Below are 19,067 nucleotides of genomic sequence, written 5' to 3'. Positions count from 1 at the left end.
GCGTAAAAAAAATAGCAATTCGACAATATTCTGTGTCCACGCATCAGCTCTAAAGTTTCGTGAGTCTAATACTCTATGTCTGTTTTCACTTTTCTTTTGTAGTGCAGCTCCTGTCTTATTTCTTTAAATTTACACTCAGAAATAACCCAGGGTGAGGGGGTGGCTGCACTCCGAGTCCCATCCCTCCATCCACCCTTAGTAGTATACTCCGGTGTCAAATGTTGATTTGCACTGCATAGTCAGACTTCGTTTCGAAGCATGGCATTTCTCAGCTATGTACACTAAATTATGTGAAGGATTCCTACAGCTCACATACAAGCGGAGAATCCTAAAACCAGTTATAAGCAATCGAGATTGAACAACTGGCCTGGTCCTTCCAAGTTTTATCAGACAATGGTCAGAATGAACAGCTTGGCAGATCTCCAGAAGATACTCCTGGTCAGAACTAAGAGCGAAGATCTGTTCCATGTTAATTTTGTTGATCCAGGGTACCTCAATGGCTTTGAAATTTGCCAGTAACTCTTCTCCAACCAGTGAAATGTTTCATGAGATGGCGGAGTGGAAGTTCATTTGCATGGAGAAGACAAATGAATCGTTGGAATGGCCTCCCGATTTCCTTTTCAGTGCACACCATCGGTCCGTTCTTTCTTCCTGTATTTGTAGGGGTTCCATCAGAACCATGTGTTGCTAGGGGTGATACATCGAATTTACTTGCCTTTAAAAACTGAAGCATGGCTCTTCCAATCTGATGTTCATGTCCACAGAGGCAGAGGTGACATGTCCAATATACTTTGAATGTGGTTCTTCTAATAAAGTTATAATGAGCAATTCCACGTGTGACTGACTGACTGACATTACATTTTGGCAGCAAAATGTCTGCCTAAATTGTTTAATAGGTTGAAGTTAAAAATGTGTCACCGCATGATTTGATAGAGGAAAGTGTACAGCTAAGATATATATAAAACAACTTTCAAAGAAAAAGTATACTATTTATTTTCAAAGTATGTGTCACTGATTGACATAAATGTCAACTCTATCTTCAGGTGAATATGGTTCTCCTCAAATTTCTCTGAAATGTCATTCCTAACACAGTTTTTCCAAAATATTGTTTAGAGAGGAAGTTTTAATCTTCAGCTTAAATTAAAAACGATCTCTGAACCTCGATTAGTAATGGAGTTATGGCCGAAAAAGTGCTGTGTGACTGACTGACCTTATTCTGTGACTGACTGACATATCTGAATTTTATTTTAAATTCGATATTATGGAACCGCAAGTATTACAAAATAGCATGAAACTTGATAAGTAATAACATAAATTTTTTTATAATTGGTTATTTTATGATGTGTTATCAACTGCTATGATTATCTTGTGTCTGAGTTAAATGAAGGTGATAATGCTAGCAAGATGAGTCCAGGGTCCAGCGCTAAAGTTATCCAGAAGTTGTTCTTAATGGTTGAGGGAAAACCCCGGAAAAACAGCATTCAGATAATCCATTAATAGATATCTACATGTCGACTACTTATAGAAAGTAGTCTTGATTATTCAATGAGGTTGGCGAGGCCTCATATATGAATATTCTATATATATATCCACTACTCTATGCTTGCTGATGATAGGAAGGCTTGCTGTTTTCAAAATCTCAATAAGTTTGTCGGCAGTAGCACAAGCGATGTCTTTTACTGAAAGGTGTTTTCCACCTAGTTTGTCTTTAACTCTCTGATCTAAAGAAAATGTGTTATCATATCCTTATAGGTTGGAAGTTACGACTCTCTTATCGGTCCTGGTGTACCAAACAAAGGACTCTCAGCAGTACATCGAGTATGGAATTATTTTTTCCACTCATGACTATACGATGCATAAGAACTATTACATGTACCACTAAACCACTGATATGATACACGATTTCACAGGAACAACAGCAATACAAACCTAACCTGCGCAGCTTACCAAATACGACTATTGGGCAGACGCTACCTGACTGCCAGCATCCCTCTCTTCTCTCACTCCACAAGATACTGGTGCCAGATGCTTCTCTTCTTGTACCATCTTTGCGAACTTTTAAAAGATCTCGCTGACGGGGGATAGCTGTATAGGGATGCAAACTGTTATTATAATCATTTTTACAAGTATGCGTTATAAATTCGAATTTTCAGTATTGATGTGGAGACACAAGATATTGATTAAATTTAATTTTCTTTCTCCTGCAGTCTTTCTGCCACAAGTTGCAACTTTTCTGCACTAGCCATCTTCATTTTTTTTCAATACACCCTAGTGTATATTGTGTTTGTATTCTCATTTTTAGAACTTATTAAACTGTATTATGCAATTAATTTGTTGAAGTGCTTATTTCTTTTTGCATTAATAATGACAAAGGCCTATTTCATCTGTTATAATGATGAACCTTAGTACCCATTAAAGTAATAAAAATGGTTACTGTATTAGTTACTTGTTATTGCCACTGTGTTCACGCGATTTGAAATGTCTTGTGACTTTTATTTATCAAAAAACCTAGAAGACAGCATTTACATTTACAATACTTGCAAACAGCATGAATGATGAACTTCGATACATGAACAACTTCTTAAGAATATGTTAAAATACGCGTGCAAATGGATAGCATTTGTAGAAATATTTATTGGTAAGTACTGATGTTGCATATCATGTTTTCTCCAATAACTGGGCTTAGGCAGTCAAAATATTGGAGTGTTCCTCGACCTACTGATTGGATGGGAAATGTTGACTGCAAGACAAGCAACAAAATAGCTTCACGAAAAAAGAGAAGAAAAGGATTCTTATTCAACATAATATCCTGGGTTTTCGAGAGAGCTGAAACAGTCACATCTCTTTGCCTTAAATCCCACTCAATTCTAGTAAATTTTCCAACATGCATAATACTTCATTCTCATCAGTCATTAACAATTGCCATTATTTAATGCCACCCTCATGATATAACTAATATATATAATATCCTGACGGAAATGTGAGACATCATTTTAAACTAACCATTAGAACAATTTCCACTGAGTGTAACTGATACTGCTGTGTTGTAAGAGAACAAGAATATTTATACATAAATATGCTACTAAGAGGTGAGCACAATGAAATGCTAACAATAATTACGAGTAAGTTAATTTTGAATTCTATAAGTTTTAATAAGAAAACCAAAAAAGATATCTGTGAAATAAAAATTGAAATGCACCTGTGAAAGTTGAAATTAGACATCACTAACAGAAATTTTATATCAAATCATTCTTATACACCATAATACAGGGCTTCCAATCTTGAGCGGCCCCACTCTCCTGGAAATTCTATATGGGGCAACCCATCCACGATTCCTGGTACTCAAACGTTTGGACTACACTGCACTTAATGCACGATACCAGTTATTACTCAGACAATCAATTGTTCTTATCGCAGTCCAGTGGATCTGAGATCGAGGTAGACTTCATCACTATATATGGATCGTATCATGAGTGTAGATTTAAATTTGTGAGACAATTTCCTGATTTTAAATGTCACAAGGAAGTCAATGATAAAGATACTTCATAAAAAGTTTTACACTACTGGTTCAATGTTAGACAAGAAAGCAAACGAGAGGACAGTTTTAAAAGAAGAAATATTGAACAAAATGACATCTCATGTCCAAGAAAATCTCTCACTGCCTAGCAGAACAGTATATAGTTTACTGGATCCGCACACACAGCAACATAATAATTACTGAAATTGAGACCTATAACATTTCAGTGCTTCTATGACTGACTAATCCTGATAACAAAGCTAGAATTCAATTTTGCAATTGCTTCCTGCAATCTGTATATGAAGGGATGGTGAACTTAGAAATTACATTTTTTATTGACGAAATGCGCTATAGCTACATTTATTAAGATATGTAAATTTCCAACACAATCATTACTGGAGTTCAGAAGCACTTCGTCAGCTACATGAGCAGGGCCATATTTAGAGGGGTGGAAAACTGGACACTTGGAAAGGGAGGCAGATTTTAAGGGGCAGTAAATTTTTTGGAACCTCGTAGAAAACTTAGGTGAAATGAAATATAACTCTGGTTTAGAATACCACAGTGAAAATCTACCACACTTCCTTCCATAGCTCTGCAAGATGATAAATGACAGAAGTCTTGAGTCTGCCTACCCAAATTTATACATTGCTCAAAACATTTACGTGAGTATTCCATTCCAGTTTCCAACTATCACAATCGAAAGATCGCCTAAGGCTCTCCTTGCTACTGAGTCTGATCTCACAATGAAACTGGACCATGGACAAATGATAAAGTTGTCTGCCAATGACAGAGTCAAGAGGAAGGGTCTTGTGATCTAAATTAGTGTTCTGGATCCTGAAGAATCCCATATGTAACCTCATGTGAATTTAAGGAATTAGAATGACAGTGAAGTAAGTAATCTTTCCAGAATAAATTGTGTTCAACATGGGACAACTATACCATACTAAAACCAGGCTTATAATTGGTATAGAGACAGAAAAATTAAGCAACAACAATAAAATCTATTGACTAGGTCACTGACTGAAAAGAAACTGTCTACTGAAGGATGCACTAGAAGGAATGGTGAATGGGAGAAGAGTTCGGCAGAAGAATATATCAAATGATAGACGACATTAAGATATATGGATCATATGCGGAGACTAAGAGGAAAGTAAAAATAGGAAAGATTGGAAAAAACTGAGTTTGAAGTGAAATACCTGCCCTTGGACAGAACGTTATGAATGAATAAATAAAAATCTATCTAAAGAAACAGAGGACAACAGTCTATACATGAAAGTGCATTTAAACATTTCTGTGAAAATTGCCTTACTCCACTGTCATTCTGACCTCCCCATTCATGAAATCATTTATAGTTCATAATTTCATTCATGCAAAAAGTTGCATTATTTTTAGGTAAATATAAGAAGTTAAAATTAAAATATATCCTGTGTAACTATTATTTATTATTCTCTTTTCTCCGGGACGTACGAATCACTAAATATGGTCCTGTACATGAGCGTCCATTATATGACATTAGTAATGATTTTCGTAACATTACACAAGAAAAATTAGGTTTAGTGTTCAACAATTTATTAAAGTGATATGAAGTTTGTCTAAGAGTAAATGAAAATCATTTTGAACATTTGTTGTAATTTAAGTTAAGATTAAACATTATGATAGCATTTAATTGGCCCTTAATCCTACAGTTTAATCACAAAATAAAAGAGTAGTAGTCTCAGTTGTCATATTTTACAGTGAAAGCATGTTCCATTATGGTGGGCAACAGGAAATGACTGGTACATGATACGGATGCTCGAGATTGGAAACTCTGATGGAGCAATGAGTACAAATATGTTTCATGCACTTTCCTTCTATTACTCACTCTGGGTGGCAAAAAATATCACTATTTTATTCTTTGCTTTTACTCATATATAACTTGTCATCTGCCAGAGGCTTACATGAATATTCGTGGCCCTGTGTATACTTTAAAAGGTGTATACCAGAGTCCGATTGCTGTTGGTTGTTGCGTTGCTGTTGCTGTTGAGCTTGCTGTTGCTGTTGTTGCTGTGCCTGCTGTTGTTGCTGAACCTGCTGTTGTTGCTGAACTTGTTGTTGTTGTTGCTGCTGCTGCTGTTGGGCTTGTTGCTGCTGTTGTTGTTGTTGTTGTTGCTGAAAGGGTGGGGTCGGGCACTGACTGGGGTGGTTGGGTGGTGGCTCTAGCCTCTTTCCTTGGACTGCCATTGCCAACTGCTGCGACAGTGGTTGGTTTCTTGCCAGCAGTCTGTAAGCCATGATCTGTACCCGCAGTTGCTGTAACTGGCTCGAGCTAAAGGCGTGTTTCTGTTGTGGGTCATTAGGGCCACCAAATCCCTGAAAAATGATGTTTGCAGTCACGTATTTTGGAATAAACACTATTATTTTCACATGTGAAAAAAAATTAATCTGGAATATTAAAACTAAGTTCAATTATTTACTTTATGCTCGACCATGCCAAAATGTAGTAATTATACACCTGGTAGTAGCCCTTTAATGCACCTCATTAAAGTACACCTATTCATTACAGTTCAGTTGTTCAGCCAATGAAAAATCACCATTGTACCATTATGAAACCACAAGTATTGATTATTCTCGGATATGCAATCAAAAGACAATTAGCGAAAAGTCACGGAGGCTGGAAATCCAATACTGTCGCAGAAGGTTATGTTCTGTTACTATAATAATTTGCGTTAATTGTAAATAATATTCAAATAAATTCAATTTGTCATCTCGTTTTTCAATTCTAAATCAATTTCCAGGTTATATCAAGCCTAATGTTCATGTTATTCTCTAGATTATATCAAGGTCAATGACACATTCGTTCCTCGGAAAAAAATCAATACTTTCGCGTCTGCGCACATCTCACAATTCAGGTCAGTTCCGCTTTTCACTTACATAACCATAACATGAATAGTTATGAATAATTTCAAGTTAGAAATATGGTCGAGCATAAAAAGTCGTATGAAACTTGCTTGTGCTCGTTTCATAAACAAACATACTCGCGTCTTAATTACTACCATTATAGGCTCGTTGCATAATGTACTATTATAACAACATAAACTGGCGATATTTTCAAGGTCTACATTTTAGATCAGTAGCATGGAGAAGTCTTTCAAGTGAGTACAGGTTCTTATTGTGGTAGGCTAATGAACAATGTAAGGTTGAGCAATACAATAAACGCGAGTTTATGATTAAAATACACTGTGCACGGAAGGCACATACAAAATTCTTCACGAACTTTCATTCATACTTGTGGAGCATATTTCTGGAGTGACATGAGATAAAAGTCCTTGGGTATACGTATTTTGAGTCTGAATATCTGCTTAGCTATTTCTCACTTTCAAACATTTATCACTTAAAATATGACTTCTGCATGTCAACAAAGTTTTAATTATCAAAAGAAGGAATACAACTCTCTGTTACTATTGTTCTTCCACACAATGCATCCAAAAACTATCACACTGGAATGTGTAAGCAACTGCAAACATGCTAGCAGTATCGTTAGTTTCAATCATAAAGTGGATCTTCAGTTTTTTCTAAGTAGCCAAACCAAATACAGTCTAATCAGCCATTGGCATACTATTATCTACTACTCGACCTGCATGATTCACACTTGTGCAGACAACTGTGCATTCAAGCAGGAAGTGAAATTTTTTAGCATTTTATATAGATGTCGCTTTGATCCGATATTACGTACTTCACCAGAGACAAACATGCTGTTCGTAAGTAATGATTATTTTTATCCTTTGTGAGAAAGAAAACCAATGTTTTGTACTGTTAGCATGTACTTGAGTCTAAATGAAATAATACTTTCGCCAGGTATTTTGTATTTCCTTTTTTATTTTTATATTACTACAGTCACTACCACTTTTCTGAAGACCAAAATTTTTATAACACAAATCATTTCTTCTTTTACTCAAAATTGCCTCAGAAATAAGCTGCTTAACTGTAGGTTAAACTTCATGAATGGACTCTCTCCCTATCCCCTCTCCTCTCCCTCCCCATACACTTATATAGGTTATTAATTATGGTTTATTTAACGATGCTCGCAACTGACGAGGTTATATCAGCATCACTGGTGCAGAATTTTGTCCTGCAGGAGTTCTTTTACATGCCAGTAAATTTACTGACATGAGCCTGTTGCATTTAAGCACACTTAAATGCCATCGACTTGGGCCAGGACCGAACCCACAACCTCGAGCACAGAAGGCCAGCACTATACCAACTGCGCTACTGAGGCCGACTTATATAGGTTAGTATTACTGTAAAAGTGCAAGGGAAAACACAAAAGCTGCGTCTGCAAGTAATGAATACAACTGTGAAGAAAATATATATATATATATATATATATATATATATATATATATATATATAATAAAAAAGATGGTTCCGAAATTTTAATGCCAAGACAATTCCATTTTCATCTGAAAAAGATGGAATGCAATTAATAAGGCGAAGGAAGGCTGAATGAAAGAGAAATGTAAAGATACAGAGGATCTAGAGAGAAAAGGAAGATATTTAATGTATCACAAAATGAAATCTTTGGACTTCACAAATAAATACAGGAAAAGCAATGTGGTTGATAGAGAACGAAATAAAAATGAAATAACGGACAAACACATGGACGAAATATGTAGAAGAGTTGTATGAAACAGGGAATCATCCAGACGACTTGGCTATAGAAGACGAAAAAAAAAAATCCATTTTAAGAGAAGATGAACTAGAGGTTAGGGAAAGAAGAATGGGAAAGCAACAGGAGTTGATGGAATCCTCAATGAATTAGTGAAATGCTTGGGTGAAGACAAGAAGGAAATTCTATCATTATGCAACGAAATATATGAGAAAGGCGACTGGCCTAAAGATTTCACAGAGGCAGTGTTCCTTCCAATACCGAAGAAAAATAATGCCAAGAAATGTAACGAGTTCAGGACTATCAGCCTGATATCACACTCGACAAAGATTTTTCTGCAAATACTGAATAGACGTTTATATTCTAAGATGGAAGAACAGTTGGAAGAAGAGCAGTTTGGCTTCAGGAAGGGAAAAAGTACGAGAGATGCAATTGGATGGCTACGAACAATCAGTGAAAGATATCTAGAGAAGAATAAAAAAGTGTACATAGTATTTGTGGATTTAGAAAAGGCATTTGACAGGGTGGATTGGAATAAACTGATGGGGATCCTAAAGAAAATTGGCGTGGATTGGAAAGAGAGGAGGCTGTTCAGTAACCTTTATATGAAACGAGTCAAAGTCAGGATAGGAGAACAAATATCAAAAAGAAGTGAAATAGATAGAGGAGTACGACAAGAATCCCCTTTATCACCTACTCTGTTCAACATGTTGGAAAGAGAGGAGGCTGTTCAGTAATATTTATATGAAATGAGTCAAAGTCAGGATAGGAGAAGAAATGTCAGAAGGAAGTGAAATAGGTAGAGGAGTACACCTAATCTGTTCAACATCTACTTGGAGGATTTAGTGAAGACGTTCAACATCTACTCGGAGGATTTAGTGAAGAACTGTTTTCAGAACATGGGAGGAGTGATAGGAGAAAGTACAAAGTGCATAAGATTTCCTGACAATATGGTGTTGTTAGCAGAAGAGGAGATGATGATACTAAGGGATATGCTACTAGAGCTAAATGACAGCTGTAGGCAGTATGGGATGAAAATGAATGCAAATAAGATGAAGACCATGATCGTAAGAAGAAAAATAAAGAAGGTAAACTTGAGAATTCTAAATGAGGCAGTAGAGCAAGTGGACAGCTTCAAATACTTGCAATGTACTATAAGCAGTAACATGAGCTGCTGTCAGAAAGTCAAGAGGAGGATAGCAATGGCCAAGGAAGCTTTTAATAGAAAATGGAGCATCTTCTGCGGACCTCTGGAAAAAAAAGGAAGAGACTAATGAAGTGTTTTGTGTGGAGTGTGGCAATGTATGGGCAGAAACATGGACATTACGACGAAGTGAAGAGAAGTGTCTAGAAGCATTTGAAATGTGGATATGGAGAAGAATAGAACGTGTGAAGTAGACAGACAATAAGAAATGAAGCTATGTTGGAAAGATTGGGTGAAGAAAGAATGATGCTCAAACTGATAAGGAAGAGGAAAAGTAATTGATTGGGTCACTGGCTGAGAACAAACTGCCTACTGAAAGATGCACTGGAAGGAATGGTGAATGGGAGAAGAGTTCGGGACAGAAGAAGATATCAGATGATAGACAACATTAAGATATATGGCTCATATGCGGAGACAAAGAGGAAGGCAGAAAATAGGAAAGATTGGAGAAAGCTGGGTTTGCAGTGAAAGGCCTGCCATTGGGCAGAACACTATGTATGTATGAATGAATGAATACGTTTTTATGAGTCTTTTTCAAGTGAATTTACAATGGCTGTGGACGTAGATAGGCTTGTTGTTCGTGTGCATGCAAGACCCCCACTTTTCTTATTATATCTTGAAAGAACATAATAATAAGAAGGATCTATAAACTGTGGGAAGAAGTTGCAAAAGAAATGAATGCATTTATAAAACCGAGCACTGAAACAACAACTTAATACAAAATCTTGAATTTGAGATGCAGAGCATCAAACATTTCAGATCTGATATAATAGCATAGCTCAGAAGTTGTTACTACTCCAAGGAACGTCACAATTCCTTTTTGGTTCACTAGGATGAATCGAACAACTTCTTTTTGTGTCATTTTCTTCTTCTAAGCATATAAAATAATAGATCATTGCAACAATTTCATCAGTTGTCATCACGTCACAATTGAGAGCAGCAGTACATGGGAAAACCAACTATGTACTTAAGTTATGGCGAAATTCTGTTCGAGATCATCAGACAGTCCTAGACAGACCGAAACAGCCTCATCCAGAATTGAACATTTTGAGACAGGATTCTCTCATCCAAAACAGGGTGTCTGATACAGTATACTGCCAGCCTTACAGCAAAATATAGAAATTATTAATGTTTTCACACTGTTATTCTTAATTAAAATATATTTTTCAATTCTTTTTTAAATTAACAGACGTAAAAATGTTTCTGTTAAGTCCACTAATCTAAATTCTGCAAAAACTACCTGTCAGAACTTCTACAACAAAAAAAAAATAGTTATTAAAGATATGAGAAAATAATTAAGATAATTTATAAAGCATGAATATAAAGGAAATCTTATACTATTCAATAGACCAAATAAACACAGTGCAGCTAGCTGACTGCCAACAGTGTTTAATATGAAAATTAGAGATACTAAAATAAAATAAAACAGAAATATTTATGTATGGAGTACTCATTTTCCTTAAACACCAATGCCTGAGAAGTGTGCAGGATAAATTATTTCAATGTATAATGCAAACACTAATGGAAATTGAAGACAGATTTGAAGATACATTTATAAAATAAATGTTTCAGTAATAATAAGCAAAGTACACTAATCTGTATATCAGTCCATGTTCTCATTTGCATTATCTGCTGAAAAGATACGTAAATAAAAATGCCAACTGTTAACAGTAAAAAAATATTAAATGGAAAAGGATATGTTATTAATTTAAATGTAAGTTCAAGATTGGTACTTTACTAGGCCTACTCCACTTTCCTGTTAAAAGAATTATACACTCTGTAACAGTAAAAATATGTGTTTTTAATGTAAGAATAATAACTGGGATTCTAGGCATGGAATACAAAACAACAAATTATAACTCATGGCAAAAAAGGTGGATGGATGCAAAGTGATCACATTCAACAAGGGAAGAAGATAGGATAAAGTATTCACAACCTACGTAGTTTTACTGTGGTTTATTAAAACGAAAGATGTTTTGAATGCCACAAGATTATTTGCTACAAACAATATATTTTCAATTCAAGTTGCAGCACTTTATTGAATTGAAATTATATGGATCCAGCCATTCACACACACACCTGCACTGATCGTGGGGGCTCCATTGTTCCCTGGCGAGCCCTTAGGGCCAGCAGTTGAGTGTATCGAGGATCTTCCTGGAGCCCTTTCTCTTCCATTGAATCAATGGCTCTCTGAAGAGCATTCAGATTATCCTGTGGTCCTCCCTTCGAGAAGAAAAAAGAACATTTTTATACTTGCTTTACAAGTGGGTCAGCTTTGTTAAATGTTAATAAGTATAACAGATACAACAGATCTATAACCTGAATGCATGGTTACCAACTTGTAATGTTTCTTCAGGTAAAGGATACTCAGGAAAGTAATATGAAAAGAAAACTAAGGCAGAGTTCCTAACCTTTATTTTCATCGTGAAACAACAAATCAATGATTAAAATTATACTATGAATGTAAAATTCACAATAAGGTGCAGTCTTTACAGAATCAAAGCTTATTCATTATTGACCTCTGAATGTTTTCGTATATCATTACTTCCATTGTCCTCTATTTTGCTCTTTAAATTTAAATTACTATTTTCTAATTTTTTTTTTAATTATTTTCGGAACGGAGTCTACTTTTTTTTTTTTTTTTAGTTATTGGTTATTTTCTGGTAAAAACTGTTTTCATGTCTCTCTGAATCAACATATATTGGCGCCTATGACATGTCAAGGAAAGAAACCATCAATATCCATCAGAGGCAATATTCTCATTACTACTTTAACATTAACAATACATAAACTGTATGACAGACTTCTTTACAGACACAAATTGGAAACCTTGCATTGAAATGACATGAAACTTTATACTTAAGAATATTACGTACATTCAATAGACACTGAAAAGAAATTTTAAAAAAGTTGATGGGTTAGAATAAACCCAGATGACTACCTGATCAGTTCTTTTCAGAACATGATTCTCCCATTAAAACAATCTGTTTACAGCTTCTTCAAAAGTGACTATCAATGAATGCTTAAAAAATATTTAAAACACAAATGTATGATTGTTTCCAACAACAAAATTCATTCGCTATTAAACAGAACGCATATTGATGTAGTATAAATACTACCATAAAACAAAATGAATGAAAATAAAATGAAAGAGAACAGACACAAGATGTAATTGTCAGCATTAGATAAAGAATGACGAGATACCCGTATCATTGCAAATCCTTCCATAGCAGGAAAACAATTATATGTTTTCCTAGTATAAAGACTAAACCATTATAGTTAAATGTTGACATATGAACGTCAATTAAGAGCTCTCATAATCAGATGCCGATATCCCTCTCTGTCCTGCTGCAAAAATTGGTGCCATGTCGTCTCAAAAGGTTTCTTATGCATACTTAAAGCAACGATTGCAGGACAGTCCTATATCCTTAAGCACATAATAGTGTTATGGTATAAGACAGCCATAAAGTTTGATTACAGATTAAAAGAGCATTAGCTGAATGGTTTAATGTATGATCTTATCATGCTAAACAATCATATTTACATTCTAATAAAATCTTAAGTTCATAAAAGACATCAATTAAATATTGATTTTGTATACAATCACTATGTTGTACTGCAATGCATTAAAAATTACTGGAATTAAAACAATCCTTGTCCTCATGACCTCAGAATTCAATCAATTCATCAGTTTACAGCAGAAAGCCGGAGAGAGCAGTCGCGTGTGCACAAATCGCTTAGACAGTATAAAGGCTATTGGCCTGAGGAAGAAACGAAGATTACAGTAAGAGAAGATGGAACAGTGGTTACGGAAAGAGACATCAGGAAATGATAAAGTAAGTGAATTAAGTAGAGAGGAACGGAATAATAATGCAGGCTTGAATCAAGTAGAAGTAGATTTGAAGAACCAGGCTTTAAGACTAAAAGTAGATAACATCTGTGAAAAGATAGAAGAGTTGATAGAAGAGAATAACAAATTAAAGAAGAAGATGAATGAATACGACCTCAAGTTGAGAAAAGATAACTTAATAATTTTCGGGGTTGAAGAAAGGGGCCGGGAAAAAGAGATGGATACCTTTAAGAAAGTGAGAGATTATGTGAAGTGATCTTTAATATAGAGTTGAGAGAAGAACATGTCGACCATACGTACAGATTAGGGAAAGGAAATAAAAGGCCTATCTTCTTGAGCCTCAAGAATACAAAAGTAAGGGAAGTTATTCTGAACAATCTAGGACGGCTCCGGGGTTCAGGAGTGAGGGTGAAAACAGATATGTCATTTGAAGTAAGAAATAGAAGAAAACGACTACTATCTTATATGAAAGCAGCGAGGGCGAAGGGTCACTTTGCTAAAATGTACGAAGATAAATTGAAAGTGAACGGAAAATGGTATGATCTGGAGTTCTGCCTGAGGAATGAAGATCATCCAGAATTTGGACTAAAGAGAAGAACGAAAGAGGACAAAGTCGACGTTTGCTACATGAGCGAAGGGAAGGAGCAGAAGAAAATCATCCCAACTTCAAGGACGAAACAAGTCATTGTCGCAGATCACATGGTAACAGGAGCGAATAGTAGTGAGTTCAGAAACCCACATGCTGACGTACGAGGAAGTGCAGAGGTGATGACACATCGAGAAGATAAGTGTAACGTGATCAAGCAGTGTAAGCAGATTCCTAGTCTCCATACGATGGCAGTAAGGTTAGCGCACTCCAGAAGGAATGCTGACAATAACGGAACAAGAAGCACAGGTGTTAGAAAAAAGGCGAGTGGGGATAAAAAGAGAAACCAAGAGTCAGGAAGTGATAGGGAAGAAAGTAGTGAAAAGATTAAGGGTGCGAGTGTGAGTGGAAATCTAGGATGTGGAAGTGAAAGCGTGGGGGGGAATAAAAGAGGAATAGAAGAAGAAGAAGAAGAAGAAGAAGAAGAAGAAGAAGAAGAAGAAGAAGGAAATAGAAAGAAAGACAGAGATAGAAATAAAGCAGAGACAAGCAGTAAAGAAATGTCAGAACCTGCGACAGCTGAGGATATAGCAATGTTATTAGATACGATTAAAAAATGTAGGGATATGATCAAAAAGTGCTAGTAAAGGGTAATTGTAATTGTAAATGATAGAGAAGTATAGGGGAGCGAGAAAGTGTATAAGCTGATGTGTAGAGAGAAATATAAGATTTATAGGAAGTGAGAGTATTGTGAAAGGTTTAGGTGTAAGTGGAATAGAGAGAAAGTTGAAAGTGAGCGCAAATATGAATGAGTGAAAAGTGAAAAAGGGTTAAAAGAAATGAACAAGTGACAGCATAAAATTAGTACTGACATTTGAACGTTGGAACAGTAAATGAATATAAGAGACAGATATGAGAAAAGGTCAAAGAACAAGTAAGGGAAATAATTCAATATGATAATTTGTAGAGAATAAGTGAAATTGAAATCTTAGTGAATAGTAGTTAGAGGAAAAAGGGGGTTTGAAAGGCATATATAAATTTAGATATATTACGATTAATGATCAAATAGAGAATAGCAAACGAAATGTAGGAGAAATACTGAAAGGGAGATTGAACAAGTAATAATAAAAAAAAAAGTACATAGTTTAATTGATAGAAGTTGTGTAGACATGTACTGCAAATATGTGTTAATGTAAGTGTTAATGGTGGCACCGGATACAGAAATGTGAGGTACACCATTACATGTAAAGAAGTGCTGTGACCAAATATATCAAATACAAATACAAATACAATCAATTCATGGCAATAAAGTTACACAGGATAATTATAGCCATGCATTGATAACAAAATATTTTACTTATTATTTCCAATAGTACAAACTCCAAATAACATTATATATCTGCAGATTGGGAGGGATGATAGGGTACACTTAAATGAATAGGAAACTTACATTACGACTTATGATAAAATGCATGGTCAATTAGAAAATTAAGTTGGAAGTTTCAGCATTCTGGCAACATCGCCTCTAACATACTCTTCTCTCTTCTCATAATACAGATGTAAGAGATCAACGAACTCAGGTCTGTCTCTCTAGGTGAGCTACATCCTATGTGCCTCTCTGGCTACAACGTTGCAATCTGCTTGCATTGTTCAGAGTCTTGAAATCAATAATTTTTTAATTAAATTTACACAAAAACCGTCCACGTTATAGAAATATACCAGAAAGATAAATGATTCTTTATTAGATTTTTTATCAATATGAACAAAAATCACGATCCTACTCGCAATAGTTACCGAACAAGAAGAAACATTTCGGGGGGGGGGGGGGGGGACATTTCTTCTGAAAAACTAATGAACTTTCCATCAATATGGTATTACAATTTTTTGTTAATACAACATGAGTTATTTGCTCTGAAAATCTGTAAGGTTATTTCACTTCCACCCCTATATATATATAAACATTTATCTTCTTAGTTTAAGATGTATTACGAAAAACCAGCACTTCCAATACTAGCAGTGGTGATTTGTGCAGTATACGAAATGAACTAAGTACAGTAGGTATGTGGAACCGCATAAAACTTATGAGAAAGCTTCATTTGGTGAAACTTTAGAATATAAAGCCAATCATTCAACGTTTTGGAAAATTATCAGCATCTTCATTAACGAAAAGCTTTACTTCTGATGACTACAACTTCATGAATAAGGACAAAATTGAGAAATTTAAATGTCAGTGAAAGTAAACAAGTGCAAAAAGAAATGAAAAGAAAGGATAAAAAAGAAAAATATAAAACAAACTGCCTCTCGATATTTACTTTATTTAAGAAAATATGAAACAATCACATTTAAATTCCAAATTTCTCCATCATTGCAAAAATATAATAGGAATAATATATAAGACTAAGTCTATTGGAAAGTCAACATTTTTTTTTTAAATTTGGATATACACCTAAAACAAAATATTTCACGGGACTGAAAGTACACATGAATATACAAGATTTTCAGTCACCAAGACGTGCGAAATTTGAGGGTCTCTGCAGCATGTCACATATACAGAGTGTAGAAATATACGACACCCCACACTTAAACAACAGGGAGGGCAAACAAGAGAAACCTCTCTGTTCGATCCAATACTAAGAGCTATGACGGAGCTGATATACAGCTCTGAAGCATTAAATGAGCCGTTCAGAGCAAAAGTGGTGTAAGTCAAAATTTGGTAATGAGGTTTAAAGTAAAAATTCTGTAAAATATAGCGCAAAATAGCAATTAATATGGCCTTCTTGCTATCCACTGACTACTAATAGTTTAAATAAATTGAATATTAATTGCTACTTTGCGCTGTATTTTACAGAATGTTTACTTTAACCCTCATTACCCATTTTTGACTTACACCACTTCTGCTCTGAACGGCTCAAATGTTTCTACGTCCATGTCATGGTGCAAAAACTAAAGATTTCACACCAATATACATGAAAACGTGGCATCAAATGCAACTTTTAAAGTCTTCGTTTTTTCACAATATAATTATGACGTTAAGCCTCTTAAGTGTCGGAAGGATAGACTGAATCATTTTTCATAACAGAATTAAGATGATGTCTCTTAGCGGAAAAATGAAGAAAGATATGTTCTATTCACTGTTTCAAGATGATTAATCCGTGTTTCAAAAACAGAAAATGCAGCAGTCCTGATCATGTGCTCTTGTCTCGTGTTTGTCCTGTGTCGTCACAAGCAGTGACCTTGTGTAATACTGGTAGTTCCACATGACCAGGAAATCGTACGATTTGTGAATGTGTGATTCTAGGTCAAAATCGTCACTAAGTGAGCCAATCAGTTCATGGAAGAAATGATGATATACAGAAACTGTGAATGTGACTGAAAAATGACACTTAAATACAAATGCTATTCATTAATGAATTGATTACACAATACAGTAGTGCAATCAGAATCACAATGGCAAGGAAAAATCCAAGAACTTGAAGAAAATTTACTTCACAGTCACTTTCTGTACCACATAGCTCACAAAATTCACAAAGGATTAAGTTAAGGACTGTACCCTACTCTACTTGTAAGAAGCTGTTGCTCTATTTATTTCAGCAATTTATTCCAAAAAGGCAACGTGATAGAATGTACGCAAACTTGCTGTTAAGAAAACAGAGATTGTTACATTCTTTAGCTTGATAGTTTTATGTTGTCAGCAAACAGCTGGATACATTAAGAAGATTGATTAGCTTGATAGTTCAGTAGGCAGAGTAGGCTACTTACTGGCCTATGGTACCTGCAGATACCGGTGATGGCAGAGTAGTATTTGTGGTGGACAAAGCCAAGGTTCCTGAAGCTTTTCTCGGTATTCTTCTGTTTCCCTCCATCACTGTACAGTCATTCGTCATTTTAATACCTCTGATCACATATAACAGATTGATCAGCCTAATGCACTTTCAAGTCAACAACTTTTATCAATTTCATCATCTAGCGACTGCAAAACAAGTCACGTTATAACCCTGATGGAATTGCATTGAGTAATAGCACAGTCTAGTATATACAGTCACGAAGCTTGAGTTGTGAGAGTGCTAGGAACAATAGACTGTGTCGGTACTATTTCGCACTGTCTGTAATGAGGCGATATTAGCGATCCTAGTGGTTAGCAACTATCTATGGATGCATATTTACTACGTATTGAGCTTCGTGACTGTATATACTAGACTGTGGTAATAGCTTGCAACAGTACTTTCTTCTAGCGGTCATTACCAAAAAATTCATTTTCGACAGTGGATATCCTGCTCTTTGTTCATTATGTTGCCATTTCATAACAAAGAAATGGTCAATCTGATACACGGATATACGTGATCAGGGTCAATACTCATTATAATCATTAAAAAATGGCATTACGCAAAATACAGTGCGTTCGTAGCTCGGCCGGACCACTAAAACATTCAAATTTGAAAACTGTACTTTGAATAATTGTTTCTTTTAAAATTACTGTTTATTTTTTATTTCATCATCCTTAATTAAAAGTTTTCTTGTTTATTTCATCATCCCTAATTACAACTTTTCTAACACTTGTTTATATTATTTAGGTAATGTTATAATGGTCCGCCGAGCTAAGAACGCACTGTAGTATCGGCATGATGTAATATTGTGATGGCATACAGATGGCATCAATCTGAAAGGCATAGTACACTTTCGGAGGGAAGTGGAACTTCACTAGAACATCCAAGCTTACATAGATGAACCGACAGATGACATCACAAACAAAGAAAGCAGTCATTGGGACTTCAACATTTTCAAGTAAAGTAGTGGTAAGATACGATAAACGGTCAAGTTTGCAGTACTAGCATTCGGGCCCCTCTTCCATACAAAAGAAAAAAGGTTATTAGCTGATACAATGTACCTGGATGTATTACTTCCGTAATAACTTTGACAGCAGCATATGCACAATGTAATGTTTGCCTGCCACTATTTGTACCTACGAGGTTTATTCCGAAAGTAACGTCTGTTTATCTTGTAAGAGAATATGAATTCAGGCAGTAGTGCGTTTGCCTGCTGATCTGAAAATGCGCTCGAGCGTGGATTCGATTCAAGGTTGGACTGATTACCTGGTTGTAAGGCGAATATTAGGTAATTCTTAGCGAATCCTCGGCCTCATCTCACTAACACAAATTCCAAAGACGCTATGTAACCTAGTAGTTGATACTGCATCGTTAAATGACCGAATAAAAATATGAATTTTGAATACACTACGTGAAAATCTGAACCTTCCCGCTTATAACT

At 35.4% G+C, this 19,067-nt stretch overlaps 1 protein-coding gene across 3 annotated transcripts in view; it reads right to left on the bottom strand.

Annotated features, from left to right (window-relative positions):
• Positions 1–19,067, bottom strand: part of LOC138696480 (ATP-dependent helicase brm-like) — a 192,727-nt gene that overhangs the window by 62,785 nt on the left and 110,875 nt on the right. For 2 of the 3 annotated variants that reach the window (XM_069821493.1, XM_069821494.1), the window contains exons 3-4: positions 11,446–11,589; positions 5,455–5,866 (exon numbers count right to left, since the gene is read on the bottom strand). In XM_069821493.1, the coding sequence (XP_069677594.1) occupies positions 5,455–5,866; positions 11,446–11,589 (556 nt within the window). The remainder of the gene's footprint in view (positions 1–5,454; positions 5,867–11,445; positions 11,590–19,067) is intronic. The other variant, XM_069821495.1, reaches the window with a different exon arrangement.

The sequence above is a fragment of the Periplaneta americana genome, chromosome 3 (assembly GCF_040183065.1).
Source record: "Periplaneta americana isolate PAMFEO1 chromosome 3, P.americana_PAMFEO1_priV1, whole genome shotgun sequence".
NCBI classification, from domain to species: domain Eukaryota; kingdom Metazoa; phylum Arthropoda; class Insecta; order Blattodea; family Blattidae; genus Periplaneta; species Periplaneta americana.
Note: the sequence above shows the minus strand (reverse complement) of the source record. Positions and strands in the feature narration are given on the sequence as shown.